The 24,296-nt window shown below is 38.9% G+C and overlaps 1 protein-coding gene across 2 annotated transcripts; it reads right to left on the bottom strand.

The window, feature by feature from the left end:
• Positions 1 to 1,967: 1,967 nt before the first annotated feature.
• On the bottom strand, positions 1,968 to 20,070 carry LOC134819443 (nucleobindin-2-like). 2 transcript variants are annotated; one of them, XM_063829395.1, is made up of 9 exons: positions 19,935 to 20,070; positions 19,524 to 19,769; positions 10,879 to 11,232; positions 10,462 to 10,656; positions 9,176 to 9,255; positions 5,353 to 5,500; positions 5,096 to 5,116; positions 2,813 to 3,429; positions 1,968 to 2,538 (listed from the first exon to the last, which is right to left on the bottom strand). In XM_063829395.1, the coding sequence occupies exons 1-8, from the start codon at positions 20,067 to 20,069 to the stop codon at positions 2,848 to 2,850; spliced, it is 1,761 nt and encodes a 586-aa protein (XP_063685465.1). In that variant the 5' UTR covers position 20,070; the 3' UTR covers positions 1,968 to 2,538; positions 2,813 to 2,847. The 2 variants fall into 2 exon arrangements, with proteins under 2 accessions (XP_063685465.1, XP_063685464.1); XM_063829394.1 differs by having other exon boundaries at positions 10,462 to 10,668.
• Between the last annotated feature and the right edge of the window lie 4,226 nt (positions 20,071 to 24,296).

The raw sequence follows: 24,296 nt of genomic DNA on the forward strand, positions 1-24,296 counted from the left end.
GGCCGGTAAGAATAAGATTAACCCACCAGTTCAGAATGTAGAATTAAAATTATTAAGACTAAGAGTTAACAAAGCATCAGCTTCAGAAGGATATCTCGCATACCAAGAGTGACATTAACACAAAGCCTACAATTTTGAATGTTGAAGACAAAGTAAACGCCGCCTCTCACGTTCTGATAAAGAAAAACCTAAAAATTTAGACAAAGAAATTATATAATTTACTACCTCAAACTCAAAGGAGACACTAAAGCTAAACAAGTATCCAATATCCAGATCAAGTCGAGTACAACATGGACTCAGACTAAGTCTAATACTAGGACCACAGACAAGAAACTACCTTTTCGGAGATACAAGAACAGATGTCCCCGCTTCAAGAACACGACATCTGGAACGGTTTGTGACTTTGTGACCACTCCACACGGCTATAAGAGTGAATCACAGTATGGTAATGAAGTACAGGTTCTAATGTGCTTAATTTTATTACCTGCTCCATAGGTGGATTCGGACATCACATCTGTTCATTTGCAGAATCTGATTCTGGGTTCCGGTTGATAGCTTTCAATTTGCAATGTTCAAAATCGATAATTTGACTACCACAAAGCACGGAGGAGCATAAAAAGATCAGTCGCAGTTGGCGCACTTATCGTATGGTATTATATCAACTGAGGCCATGGGTCCATTTGTGGTGAAGATATCCAATTCCATCACCACAGAAAATAAGAAACTGCCCTTCAACCAATTACGACTACTGATTTGTGCCATTAGAATTTAAAGTCAATGTAGTTCAGCAACAAAAAATTTCAGCGCCAGTCAACAGGGTGGATATCAATGTGTAGATATGTGTACTGATCGGGGGAAGGAAAAGTGGTAGAATGAGACGTCGAACAGGAGTAAAATGTGAAAATCACAGCAGACAGTTTCAGCTGGTAGTAACAGACTGTGCTACTCAGTAACTGAGAGTTACAGAGAGTAACAGCTGAGTGTTACAGCTGAGTGTTACAGCTGACTGTTACTGAGTCGAGGGGCTCCGGTGAGGAAAGAGAAGGTAAGAAACGTGACGTGTCTACGCAAAATGTAAGTGTCTCACCCGAAGACTAAACTATACGAAAGAAACAACTTTGTTAAACAATCCAGACAGCACTAGTCTGTTGTTTGTTGCACCCTGTTGGATCGGGGGGGGGGGGGGGGGGGGGGGGGTCCAAGGGGAACTTTGGGGTGTTTTGGGGAACTTTTTTTTGGGGAACTTCAGGAAACCTGGGGGACTTTCCCAAAGTTCCCCAAAAAATCATCAATGAAACAAATAATTTTGGGGAATTTTGGGGAACTTTTTTTTGGGGAACTTCAGAAAGTTCCCCAAAATTCCCCAAAGTTCCCCAAAAAAATTATCATGCCAAAAAAATTATCATGCTGCAAGTATCAACAAGTAAGTTAAGATTATACCTTATAATAACATACATGTTAACATTAACGGGTATTAATGTATATTAGAGAAATTTTGAATAATTTTGAATAATTTTGAATAATTTTGAATAATTTTGAATGATTTTGGGGAATTTTGGGGAACTTTGGGGAGTTTTGGGGAACTTTTTTTGGGGAACTTCAGAAATCTTGGGGGACTTTCCCAAAGTTCCCCAAAGTTCCCCTTGGACCCCCCCCCCTGGATCAGCACGCAGGAGCTACAGATTAACCACTTAACAACTGGTTAGAAGATAATAATGGTTAACATTTTAACTGAAAATCCCCACAAAACTGAACGATCGGACTCACTTCAGAGCATAATTAATTTAAGGAGACCCTTGTAAATTTGTAATCTAAACTATTGTAGCATCAATCTTTACGAGTGATTTGTGTAGGACACCTTCCCTGATAGTCAGATATTTGAACACCCTGTTAACATCATGTTAACCCTATTAACCCTGTTAACATCATTCCGGCGAAAATTATATTTATTGCAAATGCAAACCAGCTTCTAGTATTTAGTAAAACTTACAATTAATTACAGATTACATTTCTTGCATTATTAAGATAATATTTCCCACCAAAAATTTGCAGCAAAGACTGAGTACCAGAATAATGAATATGAATGAAACTAGAGGGAGGATTTTTATAACCCAGCCATGATACATCTGCTTTTAAACGAATAATTCATCAAAACTGCGAATAACTTAATACTTAATTTTGTAATACCAAATATTCTTGTAAAAAGAGGGTGGGTTTGTTTGCATTATTGCCTGATCTATTCAGTGTTAATTAATTCATCATTTTATAAACCCTTCAATAAAATCAACATTTATATCATGTATTAAAATATATATTATCAAAATCCTGTGCATGATTTTAAAATTGCATGTTGGAAATAACGGAATAATCACAATTAGCGATAAATTAACAAATTAGGAACAGATTATATCAATGTGAGAAGTTCCCTATTTTCCGATTTCTAAAGATAGAAACTCTTCCGAAAAGACAACAGCTAAGTCGGTTGCAGTTCGAACAGGGGACGGGATTGCTGAGCTTGTTTGGACTTTACGGCGACGCCTGAAAATTGGGCATTTAAATGTTTAAATTTTAGGTAAACTAAGGAATTGTTAATTTGAATTGTTAACACAAATTTTATCCCCAAAACACAGAATAACAATAATCTTTTGACACAAATCTCATGCAACTGATCATGCAACCGTGCAAAATGTTATTCATCATTCTAGGGTCATCTACATGAAATTAACCCAGCTGACATAATAGAATTTCGATTTACAAAATGTTTTGCGTTGCAATTGCCATACAACAGCCATCATCACGAGGCCACCACTACCTAGATGTAAATATTAACTCTAGAGAGTTTCCTAGTTATTGCTGAACGTTCAGTTTCTCCTTCTCCAGTTCTAGGGACTTCAATTGAGCTTCCAGTTCTTTTTTATGCTCCTCCCGCTGCAAATCCGCCTGCTTTGCTTGTTCATCTTGCTGTTGTTGAGCATCAATTCCGGCATTTCGTTGCTGTTCTGCCTGAATGTCAGCGTTTCGTTGCTGTTCAGCATGAATCTCAGCATTTCGTTGCTGTTCTGCCTGAATCTCAGCATTTCGTTGCTGTTCTGCCTGAATCTCAGCGTTTCGTTGCTGTTCTGCCTGAATCTCAGCATTTCGTTGCTGCTCAGCCTGAATCTCAGCATTTCGTTGCTGCTCAGCCTGAATCGCAGCATTTCGTTGCTGTTCTTCTAGACGTCGCTGTTCTTCTTGGCGTTGCTGTTCAAGCTGGACTTCTGTTTGCCTTGCTTGTTCTTGTCTTTGTTGCTCGGCTTGAATTTCTGCCTCTCTCAGCCTCTGTTGATGGGCTTGCTGTTCAGCCTGTATTTGCTGGTCGTGTTGTTCTTTAATCCGTCGCTGTTCATCTGCTATTCGAATCTCATGCTCCCTGGCAATCTCTTCAGCTGACTGGGATTTATAAATTTTGTTACATTCAAAAAACAAAAGTCATTCCTGCGATTACGGTAACCCCTTCAATATCTATTTTTCGTGGCTCTGATTCACCTGAAATTATTACGCCTCGCATGGAACCCCAGTTAAAGCTCATATGTTATACATCAATTGCTGGTCCTAAAAGTGATATAAAAAGTGATAATAATAGGGCTGATAATGTAACGTAATTTAAAGGGAAGCCAATCTTGGTGTGCTACGTATTACATTATTCACGGTGTTGAGAACTACAATAATACAAATATAAACACGCGTGCTGCGCCCACGTCAGGGTTACGAAATGCTTGGTGACCACCGCGCGCTACAGATATTCATCTGATAGATGGTGACCGAAAATAAGGCCCATTCTGCCATCAAGGTGGATTTTAGTCGTCAAGAACGTTTTAAGACAAATCAGCACATTCACAGGACTAGACAAAGAACCAAGGTCAGCTATCGTGTCTGGATAGGACGGGAGAGCCCGCCCTATTGGCATACGTCACCGCCTGACTGGATATAAGACTGTTTTGACGACGAAGGAAAGTATGTCATGATATAGTCGCACATTTACCTAACATTTCCTGGTACTAAAGATAGACCAGTACACAGAACCTGTAAAAACGCCCATAAGACCGACCGCTCAAAACTTTAGGACAGCAAAATTCAAAAAAGTGGCCACTGCACCTGGCTAAGTGTTCTAAGAGTGTACTTAGTTCTGGGACTTGGATTCGAAGAGGAAGAAATTTGGTGCATTTGTCATTTGGTGAGATACGATAGTCAATAAATCATATCATACGAATAACTTATACACACATGCAATCGGCTTTAATGGTGCTCCGATATTAAATCAATATGAGAATGTAATTAAGTTTGGTAGAACTTTGTAGAGCTAGCTGATGATAAAAATGATGAGATTAAGGGCGAAATCGTCTACTTTTGAAACCTAAGACGGGCACCCTCTTCCTATCTTAATGAGCTTACATTTTAAATTACACATATTATGAGCAGTAGGTGAGTTTGGCACCTTACCAGATGTTACTAATCCGTAAACAGTTATGGAAGTAACACTTTCAAAGAATATGTTTAATCAACGGCCAGGTAGCGTAGTTGGTTAATCATCGGATTTGTAATCGTGAGATTGCGAGTTCGAAACCCACTGCCTGCCTAGTCGTGGGGTGAGTGTCGTCGGCATTCAGCTAAAGATCCTGAGTGGTCTATGCAGCCCCCCGGTCTACTCAGCCGAATATTCGAGAAATCGTGTGTGAGGGTTAAATGAGAAGCTGTCCATTGCAGCGAAGTCTCGGGCGAAGAAAGTATGGTACACACTACCTTAACCGTCACTGGCCTAATTAAATCCTTCGGCTTCCTGTAATTGGCTAGTTACACTTGTGTAACAATTTGGCTGTTGGAATACTCCGAAGTAAAATAAGTGTGAGATAAAAAAAAAATATAAAATATATTCTGCTCAAAACATGTCATCAACGACGATCGGTATAAAACACGTCAAACTTCAAATCAAATATCGCAAATAGAAATCATTGTGATGCTACATTTATCAAATATTGTTGGGAAGAAAAGTTTGTTCAATGCTTAAAAGTGCCCAAACAAATTATTAATATTACTGGAGTGTTTTTAAAACACTTACATTTGCAACTCCTTCTTTGACCTGAAGAAATTGTTTAAACTAAATAAATATGTCATACAAATATTCAATAAACATGAAATGCAAACATACGAAGAATTTCAAGGGAATAGTTAGACCACATACAAACCGCTTCACTTAACAAGAGGAATTCAGTTAGTAAAATTATCAAAACACTATTAAACTTTCAACTGTTAGCTTACTTGTTATAACACTACTAAACTTTCAACTATCAGCTTATTTGTTACTAGTTTACTTACTTGAGCATCTGCTACTAATTTCTTAGCTTTTTCAAGGTCCTTAGCTTTATTAGCCGCTAAAAGAGCTTCTTTAAGTTTCTCCGAGTGATCCTTTAACATCTGCATGTTTATCTTACTCTCATCTTCGTACTTCTTTATAGTTTCCAGCCTGGTAATAATGTGAAACTAAGGAACGGTATGTGAAACATACAGATCAATAACAGATTGAAAGAAGAATAATCACAGCTTTATTAATCATGATTAGATTAAACCAATGTGGGTTATAATTTTAAAACGTGTGCAGTGCACAAAGTGCATCAATTTCAATATCCGTGTTCACACTAAATTCACACAGTTGATTTGTAGTGTAATCACTACTATTGAATAGCAGTTACTTCAAGGTATGAGGCAGAGGAATCATGTTAAAGTGTTAAGTAATATACATGTTTCTAATTGGGCTACATTATCAAGGTTTTAGAGTGTGCACTGCAATATGGCAGCCCCTTACGTCTATGAACTGTATTAGTTATTACAACAAATTATTACCTTAATTAATTTCTTAAAAAATTGTACAACACCGGTATCAGAATTGTTCAAATGTTATTACTTTCATGTTTTCAAATATAGTAAACAATAACTTTAAAACTTGTTAACCATGCCTTTAGCTGTCTACATAATTTTTTTAATCAATAAACTTTCAAAATGTTTACAAAAACATCATTTTATTTCAAAGAAAATTCGCCGAATAACCTTTCAAGCTTTCATGCCTTGACAAGTGACCGAACTATCTCCCTCTAGATAACGAACTATCTCCCTCTCCCTCTCCCTCTCCCTCTCCCTCTCCCTCTCCCTCTCCCTCTCCCTCTCCCTCTCCCTCTCCCTCTCCCTCTCCCTCTCCCTCTCCCTCTCCTCTCCCTCTCCCTCTCCCTCTCCCTCTCCCTCTCCCTCTCCCTCTCCCTCTCCCTCTCCCTCTCCCTCTCCCTCTCCCTCTCCCTCTCCCTCTCCCTCTCCCTCTCCCTCTCCCTCTCCCTCTCCCTCTCCCTCTCCCTCTCCCTCTCCCTCTCCCTCTCCCTCTCCCTCTCCCTCTCCCTCTCCCTCTCCCTCTCCCTCTCCCTCTCCCTCTCCCTCTCCCTCTCCCTCTCCCTCTCCCTCTCCCTCTCCCTCTCCCTCTCCCTCTCCCTCTCCCTCTCCCTCTCCCTCTCCCTCTCCCTCTCCCTCTCCCTCTCCCTCTCCCTCTCCCTCTCCCTCTCCCTCTCCCTCTCCCTCTCCCTCTCCCTCTACAATTGCGAACTGTAATTTAAATGGTGAAACCTTAGTACTATTCTCATGTTTCTTAGATTACATCATTATCGTACCCTTTGTTACTCAACCTCTTGTTTAATATAATATATATATAATATATATATAGGTATATTATAAACAAGAGGTATTATGTATAACACACTACTTTAATAATTTAATAAGTGGTGTTGCCAACCCCCATTCAATTATGTATAGCCTAATATTAGGTATGCACAATGCACATAGTTATATAAGTATGTACAATGCACATAGTTATATAGGTATGTACATAGTTATACAAATTACTGTACATTTGAGGACCCATTAACCTAACTTTAACAAGTTTAGAAGAGAGTTAAAATAAGAGAGTTAAGTAACTTTGCGTAATACAGTTAATACAGTACTGTACTACACAGTTAAGTAAAGTGCGCAAATATTTTCTTCTTCCTTTAATGAGACCACCAATTATTGCACACTATTTCCGTCAGGATAAGAAGCTATAATACATCATAAGCAATACCAAATAGTTATGATATATACAAAGTTACAGAGTATCACACAGTGTATCACTGATCACATAGAGTATCACACAGTGTATCACATTGAGTGTCACACAGTGTATCACACAGAGTGTCACACAGTGTATCACACACAGAGTGTCACACAGAGTATCACACAGTGTATCACACAGAGTGTCACACAGAGTGTCACACAGAGTGTCACACAGAGTGTCACACAGAGTGTCACACAGAGTGTCACACAGAGTGTCACAAAGAGTGTCACACAGAGTGTCACGTACAGAGTGTCACGTACAGAGTGTCACACAGAGTGTCACAAAGAGTGTCACACAGAGTGTCACGTACAGAGTGTCACACAGAGTGTCACACAGAGTGTCACGTACAGAGTGTCACACAGAGTGTCACACAGAGTGTCACAAAGAGTGTCACACAGAGTGTCACGTACAGAGTGTCACACAGAGTATCACACAGAGTGTCACACAGAGTATCACACAGAGTATCACACAGTGTATCACACAGAGTGTCACACAGAGTGTCACACAGAGTGTCACACAGAGTATCACACAGAGTGTCACACAGAGTATCACACAGAGTGTCACACAGAGTGTCACACAGAGTGTCACACAGAGTGTCACACAGAGTGTCAACAGAGTGTCACACAGAGTGTCACACCTTTATTGTATTGGAACAATTGATGGGGCTGCATTGTTGAGCTGCACTAGTATTAGATCAACATTCCATTTGTGCACAATAGCTCAATGTACCTCAATACTAGATAACTACTCTATATATTAGAACTTCATATAACTACATGCTCCAGAAGTAAGCAATGTACCTAGATTCATCAAGCAGTCTATTTTTAGAATACGAGAACATTTTTCATTGACACGTAGATGATATCTTCTATGAAACAATTAGCGCGTCACGCAGTACGTGAAGGTCCATTGAGTGGTTAGAGTGGTTAGATATACTAGCAGGAACCCGTCAAACCTTTAAGACTGGTGTCAAGGCTCTTTGGTGGCCGGATCAGTTTCCTACCCTAAAGTCTCCCAGTAAAAATAATTATTACCTATTTAATTCGCGTTTTTGACACCACTTGGGGGTTCAAATTTTGGGTACTAAAATTCTTATTCCTTGGCCGATTTTCGATTTTTTCATGCTGATTTGAAGGCCATTAAAGCATTTGAATCAGTTAAAAAAGTTTCAGTTTTATATCTTGTACGGTTTTTGCGGAAACCCGTGTTAAAGTTGATGCCGTGGTGTCAGTAAAATGGTGCGGATAAATAAATATGTATATATCGTCTCGCTTTATATATAGTAAGATTGGTATATTATAATATATGTATGATTATGTTATTTTGTTGTTATGTTGTGTAAGTTTGTGTAGTAGTGGCAAGAAGGTATCGTATACATTTTAATTTGTTCTCTTGATTATTTATTAATGATTTTATGTACTGTAGGGTCGGCACCAATGTAATTATGGTTTTACCACCGTGTTTTGGTTCAGCCGAAATAAATTTTACTTAGATGTTTACATAATGTTTCTCACTCCAGCTGCAGTCTGGTAGTGTTGAGTCTCATGAATATTTTTCTAGCTCTCTTTTTCCATGTTTTTGCCTCACAGGAGATATTGTGGTCTTTTCTATTGAATATAACTGTAATACATTGATGTAAAGTTTATTTGAATTTTGAAATAAAATTATAACTAGAAACTGCGTCTAACATTGCTGCATCCTATATTTTTAGCTTGATCACCCCTACTCGTCTTGTCCATATCTAAAACATTTCGGGCTCATGGAATTGGAGAATTGGAAGCAGGAAGATCTTTTAATGTAACGGCCTCTCATAACATAGATATTTGTATCAACAAAAGATAAGTTTTTATAATTTGTGTTTTAACTTAGAAGCCTACTTACTACTTAATGTGACATCAGACATGTTGGAGATTAGAATGTAGTTATTGTAGACTATGTACCACTATGTAACATTATGTAACATTATGTAACATTATGTGAAAATAACTGCTGTTAACAAATCATAATTACCTCCTCTGTTTTTCAATTTCAGCTTGAGCTTTTATATCTTCTTTTTCTCTTTCATCCATATCTCTCTCGTAATTTCCCAACTGCAGAGGAGGAAAATTAACAAATGATTAAGAAACTCCTAATAAACTTACTGAATAAAGCCTCCTGAATAAGGCCTCCTGAATAGAGCCTCCTGAATAAAGCCTTCTGAATAAAGCCTCCTGAATAAAGCCTCCTGAATAAAGCCTCCTGAATAAAGCCTCCTGAATAAAGCCTCCTGAATAAAGCCTCCTGAATAAAGCCTCCTGAATAAAGCCTCCTGAATAAAGCCTCCTGAATAAAGCCTCCTGAATAAAGCCTCCTGAATAAAGCCTCCTGAATAAAGCCTCCTGAATAGAGCCTCCTGAATAAAGCCTCCTGAATAAAGCCTCCTGAATAAAGCCTCCTGAATAAAGCCTCCTGAATAAAGCCTCCTGAATAAAGCCTCCTGAATAAAGCCTCCTGAATAAAGCCTCCTGAATAGAGCCTCCTGAATAAAGCCTCCTGAATAAAGCCTCCTGAATAAAGCCTCCTGAATAAAGCCTCCTGAATAGAGCCTCCTGAATAAAGCCTCCTGAATAAAGCCTCCTGAATAAAGCCTCCTGAATAAAGCCTCCTGAATAAAGCCTCCTGAATAAAGCCTCCTGAATAAAGCCTCCTGAATAAAGCCTCATGAATAAAGCCTCCTGAATAAAGCCTCCTGAATAAAGCCCATATCCACAAAGTTGGCAAACCCAACAGATATCTGGGAGGAAATTTGGGAAAAATGAGGAATTTTTGGCATCTGAGAGGAAATTTCTTGGTTAGCGACTGACAATTGCAGTCCGCAAAGAGCAGTTCAATCATTGGGTATCGAGAGGAAATTTTTCCTCTCTAAATGACTTAAAATTCGTGCCATCTTTAATTTTAATTTGTCCAATGTTTTGAATCCAAAATATTACCGAGTGTCTAATAAACTACTTTGAACCTTCTGTATTGATATCCTATTGGTTTAGCATATAATGCAGTTAAAAATTTTCCGGAATAGAGCTAGTTGAACTGTTCAGCAGGGAATGTAGAGCCCTTGTTTAAACATAAGTTCTTTTAAATATAACTTTAAAAAGTAACCTTACACTGAAACGACAAGTATAATAAATAGCCACGCTAATAGCCGTAATATAGTTTGTATGTTAACGATATCTACAGAAGCTAGGGGTAAATGCTATAATAAACCACTATTAATTAATTAATTTAATAAATAAATAAACAAACCACTATAATAATCTTACATCTTCCTCACTGAACTCCGCACTAAACGCAGCATCCCACGGATCCTCATGATCGAAATCCTGACTGTTTGCGTAATCTATAAACTCCTTCAGCTGGATAACACCATCATCGTCCTTGTCAATGTGCTCGATCACGTGCTCCCTCATTCTGGACACTTCCTCGTCCTTCTCCTCCTCGTCAATATCATCCAAACCCTGGAATGATATCTGTTCTCATGTCAACTCGTGGACGAGATATAAGACTGTAGGGGGGGGGGGGGGGGTGACCGGGGGCAGGATGTTGGCCAGGACCTGGGGCCAGAGATTGGTTTTTACAGATACTTGAGACAAAATTTCTTATTTTATTTTTCTATTTTAAGCTATTAAGCGAACGGGGTGATATTTCATTGAATAAACTAATATAAGTTGAATCTTTACCTCGAACAGCTCATCGACCTCCTTTTCGAAAATAGCCTCAAGTTCAAAGTCATCCCATTCACCATCATTGTTCACATCATGCATCTTGAAGAATGTTTTAGGGTTGAAGGAGCCCTTGTCAAACCCTTCAGCCTCCCAAACTTCCTCAAGCTGTTTCTTATTTCCTGGGTGTTTGATGTTCTTAGCGTGATCCACTTTCTTCTTCTTCTGCTCCTCGTCAAGTGCTTCCTGAACTTTTCTATCGTACTCGTTCATTGCTCGGAGTGCCATCCTGTGTTTCAACTCTTTTTCCATTTCGTATTTCTTAAACTGTCGCTTTCTTTCTTCGTTCATTGTTGCTAATCTGTCGTGTCTCTGAAATTAAACCCAGTTAAGGGGAGATACACCAAAAACGTTTTTGCTCCGAACATCGATTTTATTTTATATTATGGTTAAATAGACAAAAAGAATAAGATTGCACACCTTCAAAATTTTCTAAAAATATTCCCTCATCGAGAAAAAAAATATTTTTCTTTTTCGAAAATTTTTAAAATTTGGAGAAGTCTGTCACTGTAATACCGATAGTTCGGCCATTTTAAAAGTTTTTTAGCTGATTTTTTTACTGAACATTACTTACACTCAGTACATTTTTTTTTGAACATTTGAACATTTAAAATATAATTTGAAACATTACAGTAACGTTATTCAAATCTCAAACAGAAACAGTATATAACAAAGTTTTGTGTTTTGATCATATGATCGTGGATGTATAGTGATTGATTGCATAATTTTGAATTTGATTGATGGTGATTGTGAGTGAGAAGATGTTTGGAGTGCCAGCCAGTAACTCTGTCAAATGAACAGCCCATTGAAGAGCGAATGAGCGCAATTGCGCAGGAACAGCAGAGAGGGTGGCACAAAACGGCACACACGGAAAGGACGAAACAAAAAAGAAAAAACGCCGTGCGCGGTAAGCTTGCCTATGTCTGAGAGCTGGTGTTACCTGGCAAGAGGCCTCGAAGGAGGTGCCGTGGTGGAGTGTGAAGGGAAAGTTCGAGAGCACGGCAGCTCTAACTGATGATGATGATTGAAGAAGGAGGTCGAGCGGGAAGCTCAGAAAAAGCTAAACAGGAAGGATCCAGCTGAGGTCTGACTCATGTCAGGAAGTGATGAAAAACTCACAGACAAAATCATCAGTGGCTGTCTACCCCGTACGTAGGCAGTGTCCAAGATTTCAGGCATCAGGATACACTGGAGCAGCGCAGAGCTGATTACGACCAGGGTCCTCACGGATACCCTGTCTTGGAGGTCGAGCCAATGCCCTGCGTTCGGTAATTGTGTCTACTGATATAGCCTTCATACTTTCCCTACTAACAGTCACTGTAACCCTATCACTCGGAAGGCCCCACGGCTCCTACATGGACGCACGGCCGGGAGCCCATGTAGGGATAAAAGTGACCGCAAGAAATCCATCACATCCGTCACAGATCCAAAGCTGGAAAAGAAAAAAAGGCGGAAAGAAAAAGGGAAAAAAAGAAAGGAAGAAGGGAAGGACTGAAAGAGGAAGCTAGTTATCTACATTTAGACTTTCTTTGAAGTTGAGGGTTAGTCTGTAGATTTTATTAATGGTGCTGGTCGAGAGTTTGATCAAACTTACGTCCTCATCGCTGAGTTTGTCCATGCAATCGGGTTGCGAGATAAACGTGGAGGCAAGATTGAAGCTATCATTTCCGTCAATGCTGACTAGATTTCCACTGAGGCTTTGAAATCTGTCCCTTGGAACTTTCCCTAGGGGGCAGGAATGGAGCATATGGTTCTCGTCTTCGATGATTAGCTGGTTGATGTTCAGCTCGCAATAGTTACAGGTCCTTTCATCAAGTGGAGTTTTGTCGTACCTCCCCCTTTCAATTCTAAGGTGATGAGAACTGGACCGAATCTGTGTGGTTGCCCTTCTGTCCTGGAAAGACCTAGCGTGGTTTAGATATGGCTCCCATCCAAATTCTTTTTTGACTTCACTGTAGAATGATAGCTTTCTAGAATCTTTCACAAGAGAACCCCAGGAATCACGGAATAGTTTTCGCAGGTTCTCTGTCATCAATTCAGGGCTGCAGGAGTCCGCGAGGAAGGTTGCGTTGAGCAACGATGATGAATTCCTGTCAGGAAGGTCGATGTTGTTAAATGACTTGATAACTGATTCGATGCCTACAAACCATGACAATTTGAGGTTAATCTGCTCAGTCATTGCAGCTTTGACCAGTTGTGTTGAGGGAAGGCTCATAACTCTTTTGAAGTATTTAGTACTCAGTTTCAACATCTCAATTATAATTGGGTATGAGCCAGTTTCTCCCCAGGCTGTAGCATTGACTGCCCTTCTGTTAATACCAAGAAGGTATTTGAGGTGACGTAGGTGCACTTGCTCCAGTTTCTGTTTTGCGATGTGGGAGACTGCATGATCAAGGTTGTGAAACTTGCTGAAGCAAGAGAGGACCTTACTGACGGTGGGTAGAACTGGGGCCCAAACTTGACAACCGTATAGTAGAATAGGCTTGACAAGGGTGTCAAATAGTTTGTTAAGGCATGATGCGTCAATGTATCTCCGGTCTATGGTGCTTCTCAAGCTAAAGTAAGCTCCGAGTCCCTTACGGTAGAGAGAGTCAGTTGCCTGCCGAAATTTCCCTGTGCTGCTTATAATGATTCCAAGATAGCAGTAGCTGGAGACCATCTCTATATCTCTGTCATGAATAGAAGGACGCCAGTTTGGAATGTCAGGTCCTTTACCGTTGAAGACCATGAATTTGGTTTTGGAGATGTTGATTTCCAGACCCCATTCGATACAGTAGTCCCCAATGATCGAAAGCAACTTTTGGAGTGATTCAGGATCTAGGGCGAGGATTACTAGATCATCAGCCCACGCTAGGTGAGTCACTGAGATACCAGCGAGAGTTGGGCAGTTCACAACGGCTTCATTGAGGAGGTCAGAAAGCTTTTTAAAGTAGACTTTGAAAAACTCGGGGCTGAGTGGATGTCCTGGTTCAGTCCCTTTGAGGATCTTGAATGCTTCACTGATTTTACCATTCATCTTGATATGACCCTCTGATTTACTGTACATGTCTTTGATGATGTCGTAGTAGCCGCCGTTGACGCCATAGCAGGCTAGTTTGAACAGGAGGGCTTGTCTGCACACTAGATCAAACGCTTTTCGGAGATCAATGAACACTGCATATATTTTACTTTTCACTTTCTTGTATTTTTCGATTGTGGACATCAGCGTGAATATATGGTCATTACATTGACTTCCTTTGGTAAAGCCTGCTTGATTAGGTGGATCTGGATGAGAGATTTGGCGGTGAGTGACAAGCCGAGATAGCAGCATCGTGGAGAGCAGTTTCCCAATACAGCTACATACTGCTATTGCTCTATAGTTGTCAGGGTTCCTGATGCACCCTTTTTTGTGAATCGGTGTGATCACACTTTTGCTCCAGAGGTAGGTTCCTGTCTCAAGGCACAGATTGAAGAGTTTAAGGAGGAGGGACCTCATTTTCACGTTCAAACCCTTGAGCATTTCATTGCTTATGTGGTCAAAAGCAGATGCTTTGCCGGATTTTAGTTTGCCTAGTGCAGCGTTCAGCTCACCCAGTGTAAATGCGCTGTTCAGCGACTCATTGGGGGCAGATCCCTCGGCTAGGGTGTTGGCTTCTTCGAGGAGAGCTCTTTTGGTGAGTGAGTCTACAGTTGGATGAGTGTCAGAGTAGAGCTCAGCGTAGAACTGATGGAAGCTTTTAAGTTGCTCTGAGTCAGTTTGGACTTCTTCCTTCTTGTAGCTCTTAAGCTTTTTGAAGTCTCTCCAGGATATGGTTTTACCGTTTTTAATCTTTTTGTTAAGACTATTGAAGAAGTCATCCCGTTTCTTATTGACAATCTTTCGATATCCTCTGCAGTTAGCACGGTGTCGAGCTTTGATCCTTTGATTGTCAGGGTTATTATCGACAATCTTTATTGACCGCTTGAAGAGGCGTCGTGCGGTGTGACACTTGCCGTCAAACCATGAATCGAACTTGGGTTTTGGATTCTGGGTCTGTTTAGAGATTTCAAGCTCATTTTTAGCGGCATCATTTATAAGTTCTGTAATGTGCCTATTCAGTGCTTCGACTGCCTCATGGGTTTTTGGGGCGGATTCGGCATCTTTGGTTAGCTGGGAGATTCTTTGGATGAACTCAGGCTGTTCAAAGGAGTGTGTGAAGTTGACTAGACTGTTTTCTGTGATCCGGTAACGAAAAGGAGCTTCCTGATAATTGCTATTGGGAGCTCGACTATTCCTTTGAGGGGCTCCGTGTCCATGCCAGAGACTGAGTAGAACAGGATTGTGGTCGGAGAACAGAGTATGCTCGCCCACTGAGAGGGACTTGACACGGTGAAGAAAGGATGTTGATGCAATGAAGTAGTCCACCACGCTGTTTCCGTTCCATTTGAAGCATGTGTATTTTCCGGCAGAGTCACCAATGGTACGTCCATTAAGGATCAAGAGGTTTTGCGATCCACAAAGGTCAAGCAAAAGATTTTTATGTCTATTGGTGATTTTGTCCTGGCTGTTCCTATTTTGAGATATAGGTGCCACATCTGGTATAACCATGAAGTCGGAGGGCCTGCCAGTTTCTGGAAAGAGCTCGAATTCATCCGCTCTGTCATATATCTGAAATTCAGGAGATGCCCCTATTCTGGCATTAAGGTCTCCAAGAAGTATGAGCTCATTACTGGAGTTATCCTTGATGTTGCTTATTTTTTCCTGGAGGGCATCAAAATTTGCTTCGGAGCAGTTAGTGCGGTTTTTCAATTTGCTGTTTGTAGGTGGTATGTAGCTATTGAGAACAAAGGTGTTGATATTGGTGTAGGGATCAGTAACTTTAACAATTACAATGTTCATTGAGTGGTCCGCAGTAAGTGTGAATTTCTCCAGAGAGCAATATTCCAGGATAGTGTTCCTAACCAGAGTAGTTACTCCTCCACCTTTACCAGATTTTCGGATGTCACTATAGGATTTGTATCCTTTCAGAGACACTTCGCATCCGGTCTCTTGAAGGCAGATAATATCATTCGGACTGATGATTTTTACAAAATCGGGATCCTCGATTTTGTTTCCGAGCAAACCATGAATGTTTGCAACATTCCAGGAAATTATACCGTTGACAAAGTTCATCAGTCAACTTGTATAAAGGATGAGAGAGGCAAGAGGAGAAGGAGAAAAGGAGGGAGGGGACTAGATAAGCTGAGAATGAGAGACTAGTACTCAGGTGCGGTCTCTGCTAAATGTACTGTTGAGGCTTGTCTTGAAGTTGCCCATGATTACTCTGATACCTCTGTCATTCAGATGAGGTTGATCTGGGACAAACAAATAGTCGTGTGGGATATCTGATCCCCCCGAGTAGAAGTTGTTGTTTCTGTTTTCCCTTGATCTCATCCAGAAATCAGCTTTCTCACTGTCACCTTTAAGATTTCTGATTGCTTCAGTGATGAGTCGACTACTCTTACTCCATTCCTCTCCAGGATGGTCGCGGAGAAAGGGATGCGAGATGAAAAGTTGGCAGTGTTGCGAAGTCTGTCTAAGTATCTTTTCGGTAGATTTTATTAGTGATCCCACCACGGAGTCAGGCTCGGTACCATCTATGATGTCCTGAGTACCAAGGTGAGCGTACACTGCATCTGGGTTGAGATTGGAAATCTGTTCGACCGTTGATTCGAGACTTGAGTGAAGGTCTTTCAGGCTCCGTTTGTAAATTACAGAGACGTTGTATCTTTTCGGAAACTCTTCAGGTTTAAAGCTTCTCATGGTTGAGTCACAGAGGAGAACAATTTTCTTTTGGCTTGGAACAGGCCGGTTACTTGCTCTTTTTGGTCTATCTGCCCGGAAGACACCTGTTCTCTTGTCTCTCTGTCTGGGTTCTATACCCTCTCTCCTGTAGGAGGATCGTCCCTGATTTGGTGATAGCCCAGGGGTGTCCCTGTTGGTCCTCGTGTCAGCCGGAGACCTGGGGATATGTCTCACATGGTCTTGGCTAGCATTTGCACCTGGGTCTAACTGGCTGATACTGAGGATTTCTTGAAAATTAGGGGTCGAAATGATGTTATGGATTTCGTTGATTTTGTCACTCTCTTCCCTTTTGAAAACGCTCTGACGCCAGACATCCAGATCTTTCTTTACAGTCATAGTGTCTTTTAGGGTTTGTGTCAGCCCTTTTAGACCTTTTTCTGATTTTTCGAGGAGCAGACTGGTGTCTTGGGTAGCTTTTGTCAGGCTTTTAAGGAGATCAGTGCCACTTGAACAATTTCTTGCTATTTGACAGTCTCCAGTCGATTTGGCTCCAGAGGTCTTTTCTGTTATCGTGAGCTTTAGCTCTTTCATCTCATTTTTAATTTCAGTAAGAATAGAGCTGATTGACACATTGGATCTTTCCATCACTTCCAGTCTATTCTGCACATCGTTGAGTTGCTCAGATGTAGCACTGCTGCTAGCAGCGGAGAGTTGATTAGGGTTCTTCAGATGTTGAGTGATCCTCTTTTTTCTGATTTTTGAGCTTCCTTCACTGCTCAGTTTGAGGAATCCGAGCTCCTTTGTGAGTTCATTTTCTGTAGCTGATTCGAGTGATTTAATGTAAGTTTCAAGTCCTTGAAAGCTTAGATCAGTCTTGGTGTCAGCTTGTTGTCTTTTCCTCTTAGTTTTGGATGCTTGCTGTGTAGAGGAGTGTTTATCCAGTTTTGATCTCAGGAAATCCTTAGCGTTGGGCAGTGAGCTGGTAAAACAGAACTCAGTAGGAGATACAACGCTGTTTGGAACCGGGGCAGTTTCAGAGAGTGGCGGTTCAGGGGAGTATAAGAACTCTCCACTTTTGTCGCATGACTGGTCTGAGTCCCTAGTTAAGTATCTGCATAGTCTCTGTCTTAACAAGGCTACAACACCATTATTTTCCTGGTTACATGCAGTAAGCTCCTCTTTCGCGTCTTTCAGTACAAGACAACCCTCTAAAAGATTATATAATTGAACAATAAATGACCAAGTTACAGACCGAACAAGGTGAAAAAAGAAAAATTGGGATTTTTGCCTACCACCAAAGTTGTACATTTTACCACTCGCCCAGGTCATCAGATATCGCTTCAAAAATTCTTGTGAGTGTAGCTGATGATCATATCAAACTTTTTGGAACAGGATTTCTCTCAGTTTTGAGTTTTAAGGTATGAAATGTGGCCTTAAACGACTTAGTAAAATTCATCGTAAAAAAGGGCCAAACATGGCAGAATTAAGGCTTAAAATGCCTATAACTCAAAAAGTATCAGTTTTTTTGAAATAATTTTTACAGGATCGTAATCAGCTTGGTAAGACGAATCTTTTAGTACCAAATTGATAATAGTTAAAGACACAAAATTTGTAAAGAATGTGTACAATTTGTACAAAATTTATACAAGGGGGGACCCTTGTGTTCGAGCTGGAAAATTATTTAAGACAATTTGTCTTCTAAAATCACCTATTTCGTACTAAAAGATTCGTCTTCTCAAGCTGATTACGATTCTGTAAAAGTTATTTCAAAAAAACTGATACTTTTTGAGTTATAGGCATTTTAAGCCTTAATTCTGCCATGTTTGGCCCTTTTTTACGATGAATTTTACTAAGTCGTTTAAGGCCACATTTCATACCTTAAAACTCAAAACTGAGAGAAATCCTGTTCCAAAAAGTTTGATATGATCATCAGCTACACTCACAAGAATTTTTGAAGCGATATCTGATGACCTGGGCGAGTGGTAAAATGTACAACTTTGGTGGTAGGCAAAAATCCCAATTTTTCTTTTTTCACCTTGTTCGGTCTGTAACTTGGTCATTTATTGTTCAATTATATAACCTTTTAAAGGGTTGTCTTGTACGGAGTGTAAGTAATGTTCAGTAAAAAAATCAGCTAAAAAACTTTTAAAATGGCCGAACTATCGGTATTACAGTGACAGACTTCTCTAAATTTTAAAAATTTTCGAAAAAGAAAAATATTTTTTTTCTCGATAAGGGAATATTTTTAGAAAATTTTGAAGGTGTGAAATCTTATTCTTTTTGTCTATTTAACCATAATATAAAATAAAATCGATGTTCGGAGCAAAAACGTTTTTGGTGTATCTCCCCTTAACTTAAGTAAGTAATCCAAGCCTACCAAATATGTGATGATTTTACTACAACCGGGAGAGTAGAAATTATGATATTTTGATCGTGATATTAATGATTCATTAACCAAGTAACCATGCTAATATGTATGATTACACTAGTATTATAGTACTACATTAATTACAGTGCGCTACTTTTCTTCACGTTCTAGTCTGAGTAATCCGATTATTGACCAGGATAGTGTGTTGCTACAAGACACCACTACTCACTAATTGAATTATTAAACTAAAAAGTGAATGTAAGAAATGAGGATGTATACTGTAGAGTCTGAGTTTTCGTTATATTGCACAACAGTTCCCTGTTCAGGCCCAATGTGGAAGGTATCTTGTTTAGAGTGCTAAATCAATATAACAATGCCCACAGGTGGTACTTTTCTGTAGATATTCTTAAATACAAGCACTCAGAATAAGACAAGATTAACCATTGACACGACCAGAAGAGCTTGCTTTGAATTAATATTGCACAAGTTAACCTCTTTGAGCAGATGCTTGAGGTCCTCGTCCTGGAACTTGTACAGATCATCAGGCACCTTGTCGTCCATCTTAGCTTTCCTTAACTTCTGTCTGTACTCCATGATGATGTTCCGTTTTACCTCGTCCAGTTTACTTCTGATGTCCGGGTGTAGTCTGCGTAGGGTCTTCTCTATCACACCATTCTTTATATCTTGAGGAGTGGCATTCTTTAGGATTTCCTTCACTTTGGGATCCTTTTCAAACACCTGATAATATTATCTAGTAGGTATACTTCTTGTAAAATCCTTCTGAAATCCTATTAACTGGAAAGGTCAATAAAACAACCATGTCAATTTTAAACTGTAGTACGAGAATCAGTAGTTCTGCAAAAATGTAGATTTGCAACATTTTAATACTGACTACTAACTAACCAAAAGAATCTGATCCAAATATCGCTCATATTCTGTTTTTGAAGGGATTACACTTTCGGCATTTTCGGCATTTTCAGCTCCTTTGGTTCCAAGAATGAGAGCCAAAGCTAGACACGAAAACAATAACAAATTCATCCTAAAAAGTAGATAAATATTTTAGAGTACATAGTATTATTATGTATGTTGGATGTAGGGTAATGGAGCAAAGTAAAGTTAAGTACAATTTATGACATCAGATCATCAGTCATCACACATCTTGCAATAAAATATCAACACAAAAAGATATATTAATATTTCCTCACCAACAGTAATGATCTATTCATCTATCAAATAATAGTAATAATAATAATAAATTAATGTTATTTTTAAACAGCACCAAAAGGTAAAATAATGTAAATTTAACTCTTATGCTCAGCTGTAAATGATACTTAATTAATGAGAACGTGCATCTACGCCTTGGACGGAGGTGAAACAAGGAAGTGTTAAGAAAACAAATTAAATAACTATAAAATAAATCCTGACTAAATAAACAGATGCACCTAACAAGCAGATATCCAAGAAAGGTTAGCAGGTTTTTTAACAAAGGACTTGAAAAATGGATGATAACTACAAGAAATCTCAGTATGAAACTCATCAGCCTATCAAAATAATATTAAAAACACAATTATATTAAATATCATCAAATACATTATAACTTAAAACCTATCCATACTTCCCAGTGGAATGAAGATTTATAAATTTCGCTTATTTCTTACATAAGGATGAAACCAACGATAATCATTTATTTTAATTTTAAATGTGATCGATTCCTTTTATTCAAGAATAACTTGTCCTGATACTTCCCAAATTATCAAAGTAACAGATCATCTAAGAAACCACAATTATTGAACCTTGCTTGTTGCTCACTGGATGTCAGTAATTTGCTGTCATTCAGCTAACAGTTTACTAAATTGATGGTATAATGGTAATTTAAACAGATGTCATTCAGGGGGATGGCACTGGTGCCATCAACCCCAGGGGATGCCCTAAGGACTTTTATTCAGTCTCTTCGAATTGACTCAGCCAAATGATCATACATCATGGGCTGTATTTGGACAGTTATCTTTCAATGAGTGATCAGATTACGTCAGTGGTTCAAGCATGTAATATTCAGATCAGAAATTTGTGGTTTATTGCATCAAAACTGTCTTTTAACCTTAAGATTCAGCTTGTTCATGCTCTAGTACTCTCTAGAATTGATTATTGCAATAGCGTATATTTTGGACTGAGCTCTTATGATTTAAGTCGTTTACAGAAGGTGCAAAATTCTGCTGTAAGATTTATTTTCGGGAGAGGAAGAAAGGCACACACTACTCCACTACTTAAGAAAGTTCATTTTCTACCAGTTAGATTTAGAATAGATTTTAAGATTGCCCTACTTGCCTACAAGTGTTTAAATAATATAGCTCCTCCTTACTTAAAAGAGTTGATATCTCCTAGGCAGCAAAGTTTTAAAAATGTACGTCTTGATAATGATTATTTTTACCTTAGTTTTCCGCCCTCTCCTAACTATGTAAACACAGAGAAAGCTTTTAGTCACTGTGCAGTTAAAGTATTTAATTCCTTGCCATACGACATAAGATCAGCTGAGTCAGTTACATCTTTCAAGACCAAACTTAAAACATACTTCTTTTCTCTAGCATTTGATTGATTTTGCATTTACATAGGTAAAATGAACTTGTCATGTCTAATTTTCAATTAAACTAAGCTCAGTTAATGTAAGAGCCGCTTTAGAAAGCACTGGAGTTTATCTCCAGGATTAAATTATATCGAGTTATATGATTTAGCTATAAGGCGGTTTATAAAAGTTGTATTTATTATTATTTATTATACTAATAACAATTTAAACTTTAAGATTATAGTGGCACTACAACTTAAAATGCACTGGTGTGCCACGAAAACAAGTCAGGATACAAGAAAACCTGAAAAGCAGTCCACATTTAGGTTTCAAACCATGGAAAAATTATAAAGACTTGATACACTAAATCACAAAATAAAGGGTATGCACTTCCAGTAGAAACATTGAAAAATTTTATACAAATTTTTCAAACAGTATACACATTAAGTCACAATGACCCTAAAAACAACCCTTCAAAAACTCAATATATTCCCTATCTCAAATATTGGAAGAAACATTTGAAAATCACCATTGGCCTTGTGGCTCTAAGTTCAAATCTAGACTCTATATTAACAAAGTTCTTTCTCGCACCCATTGAAAAATTAAATGTTTTATGATCAATTGATATCATAGGCACGTTTAATAAGAAACGTTTCAGATACACTTTAAAGGAGTCCAATTAAGACATGCGATTCTTAATTTACTCTACTCTACTCTAATTCAGGGCAAACTTTCTGAAACGATCTTTCTCCATACAATGTATTTACTCTAGGTTCAGTCAAATAGATAAAATGATTACTATTTACTATTGGCATATTTAAACATATTGCTTAAATAATTTTAAGTGAGACAAATTTTAGTGAAACAAATTTAAAATTGTATCCTTTATTTTACAATCATAATGTAATTATATATTTATAAGCCTCCGTTTTAAAAGTTTTGAATTTCAATATGTCCGCATTTTTATTTTAAGTTCAATTCTATGTATAATTCAATAACTGGCCGTCAAAGCCGCGCATTCATGAAAACAGGATTAACTTGTTAGTTATACAACAAAGTAAATTTAAAACTATCCGTGGTTTTTAAAATAAATTATAATCTTACCTAAATCCAAAGCCTGCTTTATAAAATTTACTTTAAGATCATAATATATCGTCAATTCAGAATATTTACAATGCAATATTTTATTAATCTATAAATAATAAACAATGAACAAGCGTACTCCAGCCCCTTCACGCGCGCATCCATTCTTATGCGGCTCGGCTCAAGCCGCGCACGCACATATTATTTTATACTTTTTGCTTTCTGATAAATATTGCGTCAATGTGTACGTCGAAATGTTCATGTTTTGTGTTACCTGAGGACCCCAGGCTATTATGTCCATAAACATAATAATACCGAATAAAGATTCGGCGGAATGACAGGCTGAGCGCGCGCGCCCAATAAGTTTTGTGTAAACTGAATCCAATATAATATATATATATAAAATAAATTGATCTATATATAATCTATAATATAAGAAAATTGCAATCAAGAGCTAAATGAGGAGGGTCCCTGATAAGTGATAAAAGACTTAGATCTAAATCCTACTTTTCAGGAGCCGCTTGATCTTGTAGCGCGATGCGTTACTGTGCCGCGCCGCGCACTCAATGAGGCTTCTCTCTAGATCGGCGAGATGCGCTACTGTGCCGCGCCGAGCTGAGATGAATTGACATCGTCAATTAACGCTTGATCGTGTGGTTGTGTGCATGTTCAGAGGCACGTAACTCAGCTCATTATATTGTTTGAATAAAATAAATGAATGTTTTGAAAAAAGTAGAAACCATAGTACAATAAATTTGAAATTGTAGGTTTAATAAAGGTTTGTGCAGTGACATAATCACCAATCACCCTACGCGCGTGGGGTGGATTCCTGGGGTGGACTTTTATTCAGCGCGTATTTTGTAGCCTGTTCAACTTGACGTTTTGATTCGTTACTATCTCAATGTCACAGATACACAGAATGTGAGGTGATCATCTTAAAGAGAAACGTCTCAGCTTTCACCTGGTGTAAAGTTTATCTTTGTACTAAAAATATAGCTCGCTCAGTGTGCAATAGAAGTTGACAATACAATAACCACGTCCGCGACCGGTCGTCAGATACCGGAGTGTTGCACAAAATTGGGTCCCCAAATTAAAATTCTATGACACAGTTACCATGCAGAAATGTCTAGGGAAACATTTGGTGAAAGTTTCAACTCTCTACTATAAAAATAGCGATAGTTATTGAAGATAAACCGTGAGAAACTCCCTCTTGTCGAGATCGACGCTCTAGGAACCTCCCTTCTGTACCACGTGACAACGATTAGAGCGTCACGTGGCCGTCACGTGACACAAGTGCGCGCGTTGGCTCGAGCATTCTCGTGGGAAATCCTGATTGCCTGATCGATCTCCTGGGAAATCCTGATTGCTACGGAAAGGGCTGACAACCATTGTTATTTTTGTTCCTCAATTTTCCAGTTCACTTGCTCAGTGCTGTCAGTTGTTTTTGTTTGCCCTGCTAAATAAATTTCACTCCGTCATAATCCCCTACTCCCCTATCCAATGAACTGTTTCTGTTACAGCTGCCATTCTGTTGACTTGACCCTAACTTAGTCTTATCATTGTCACTTGATAACTTTATCCGTGTGCACTTTCTCGGAACTCACTTATCTTTGTCAAGACTC

The sequence above is a fragment of the Bolinopsis microptera genome, chromosome 8 (assembly GCF_026151205.1).
Source record: "Bolinopsis microptera isolate Bmic1 chromosome 8, MBARI_Bmic_1.0, whole genome shotgun sequence".
Lineage (NCBI taxonomy): Eukaryota > Metazoa > Ctenophora > Tentaculata > Lobata > Bolinopsidae > Bolinopsis > Bolinopsis microptera.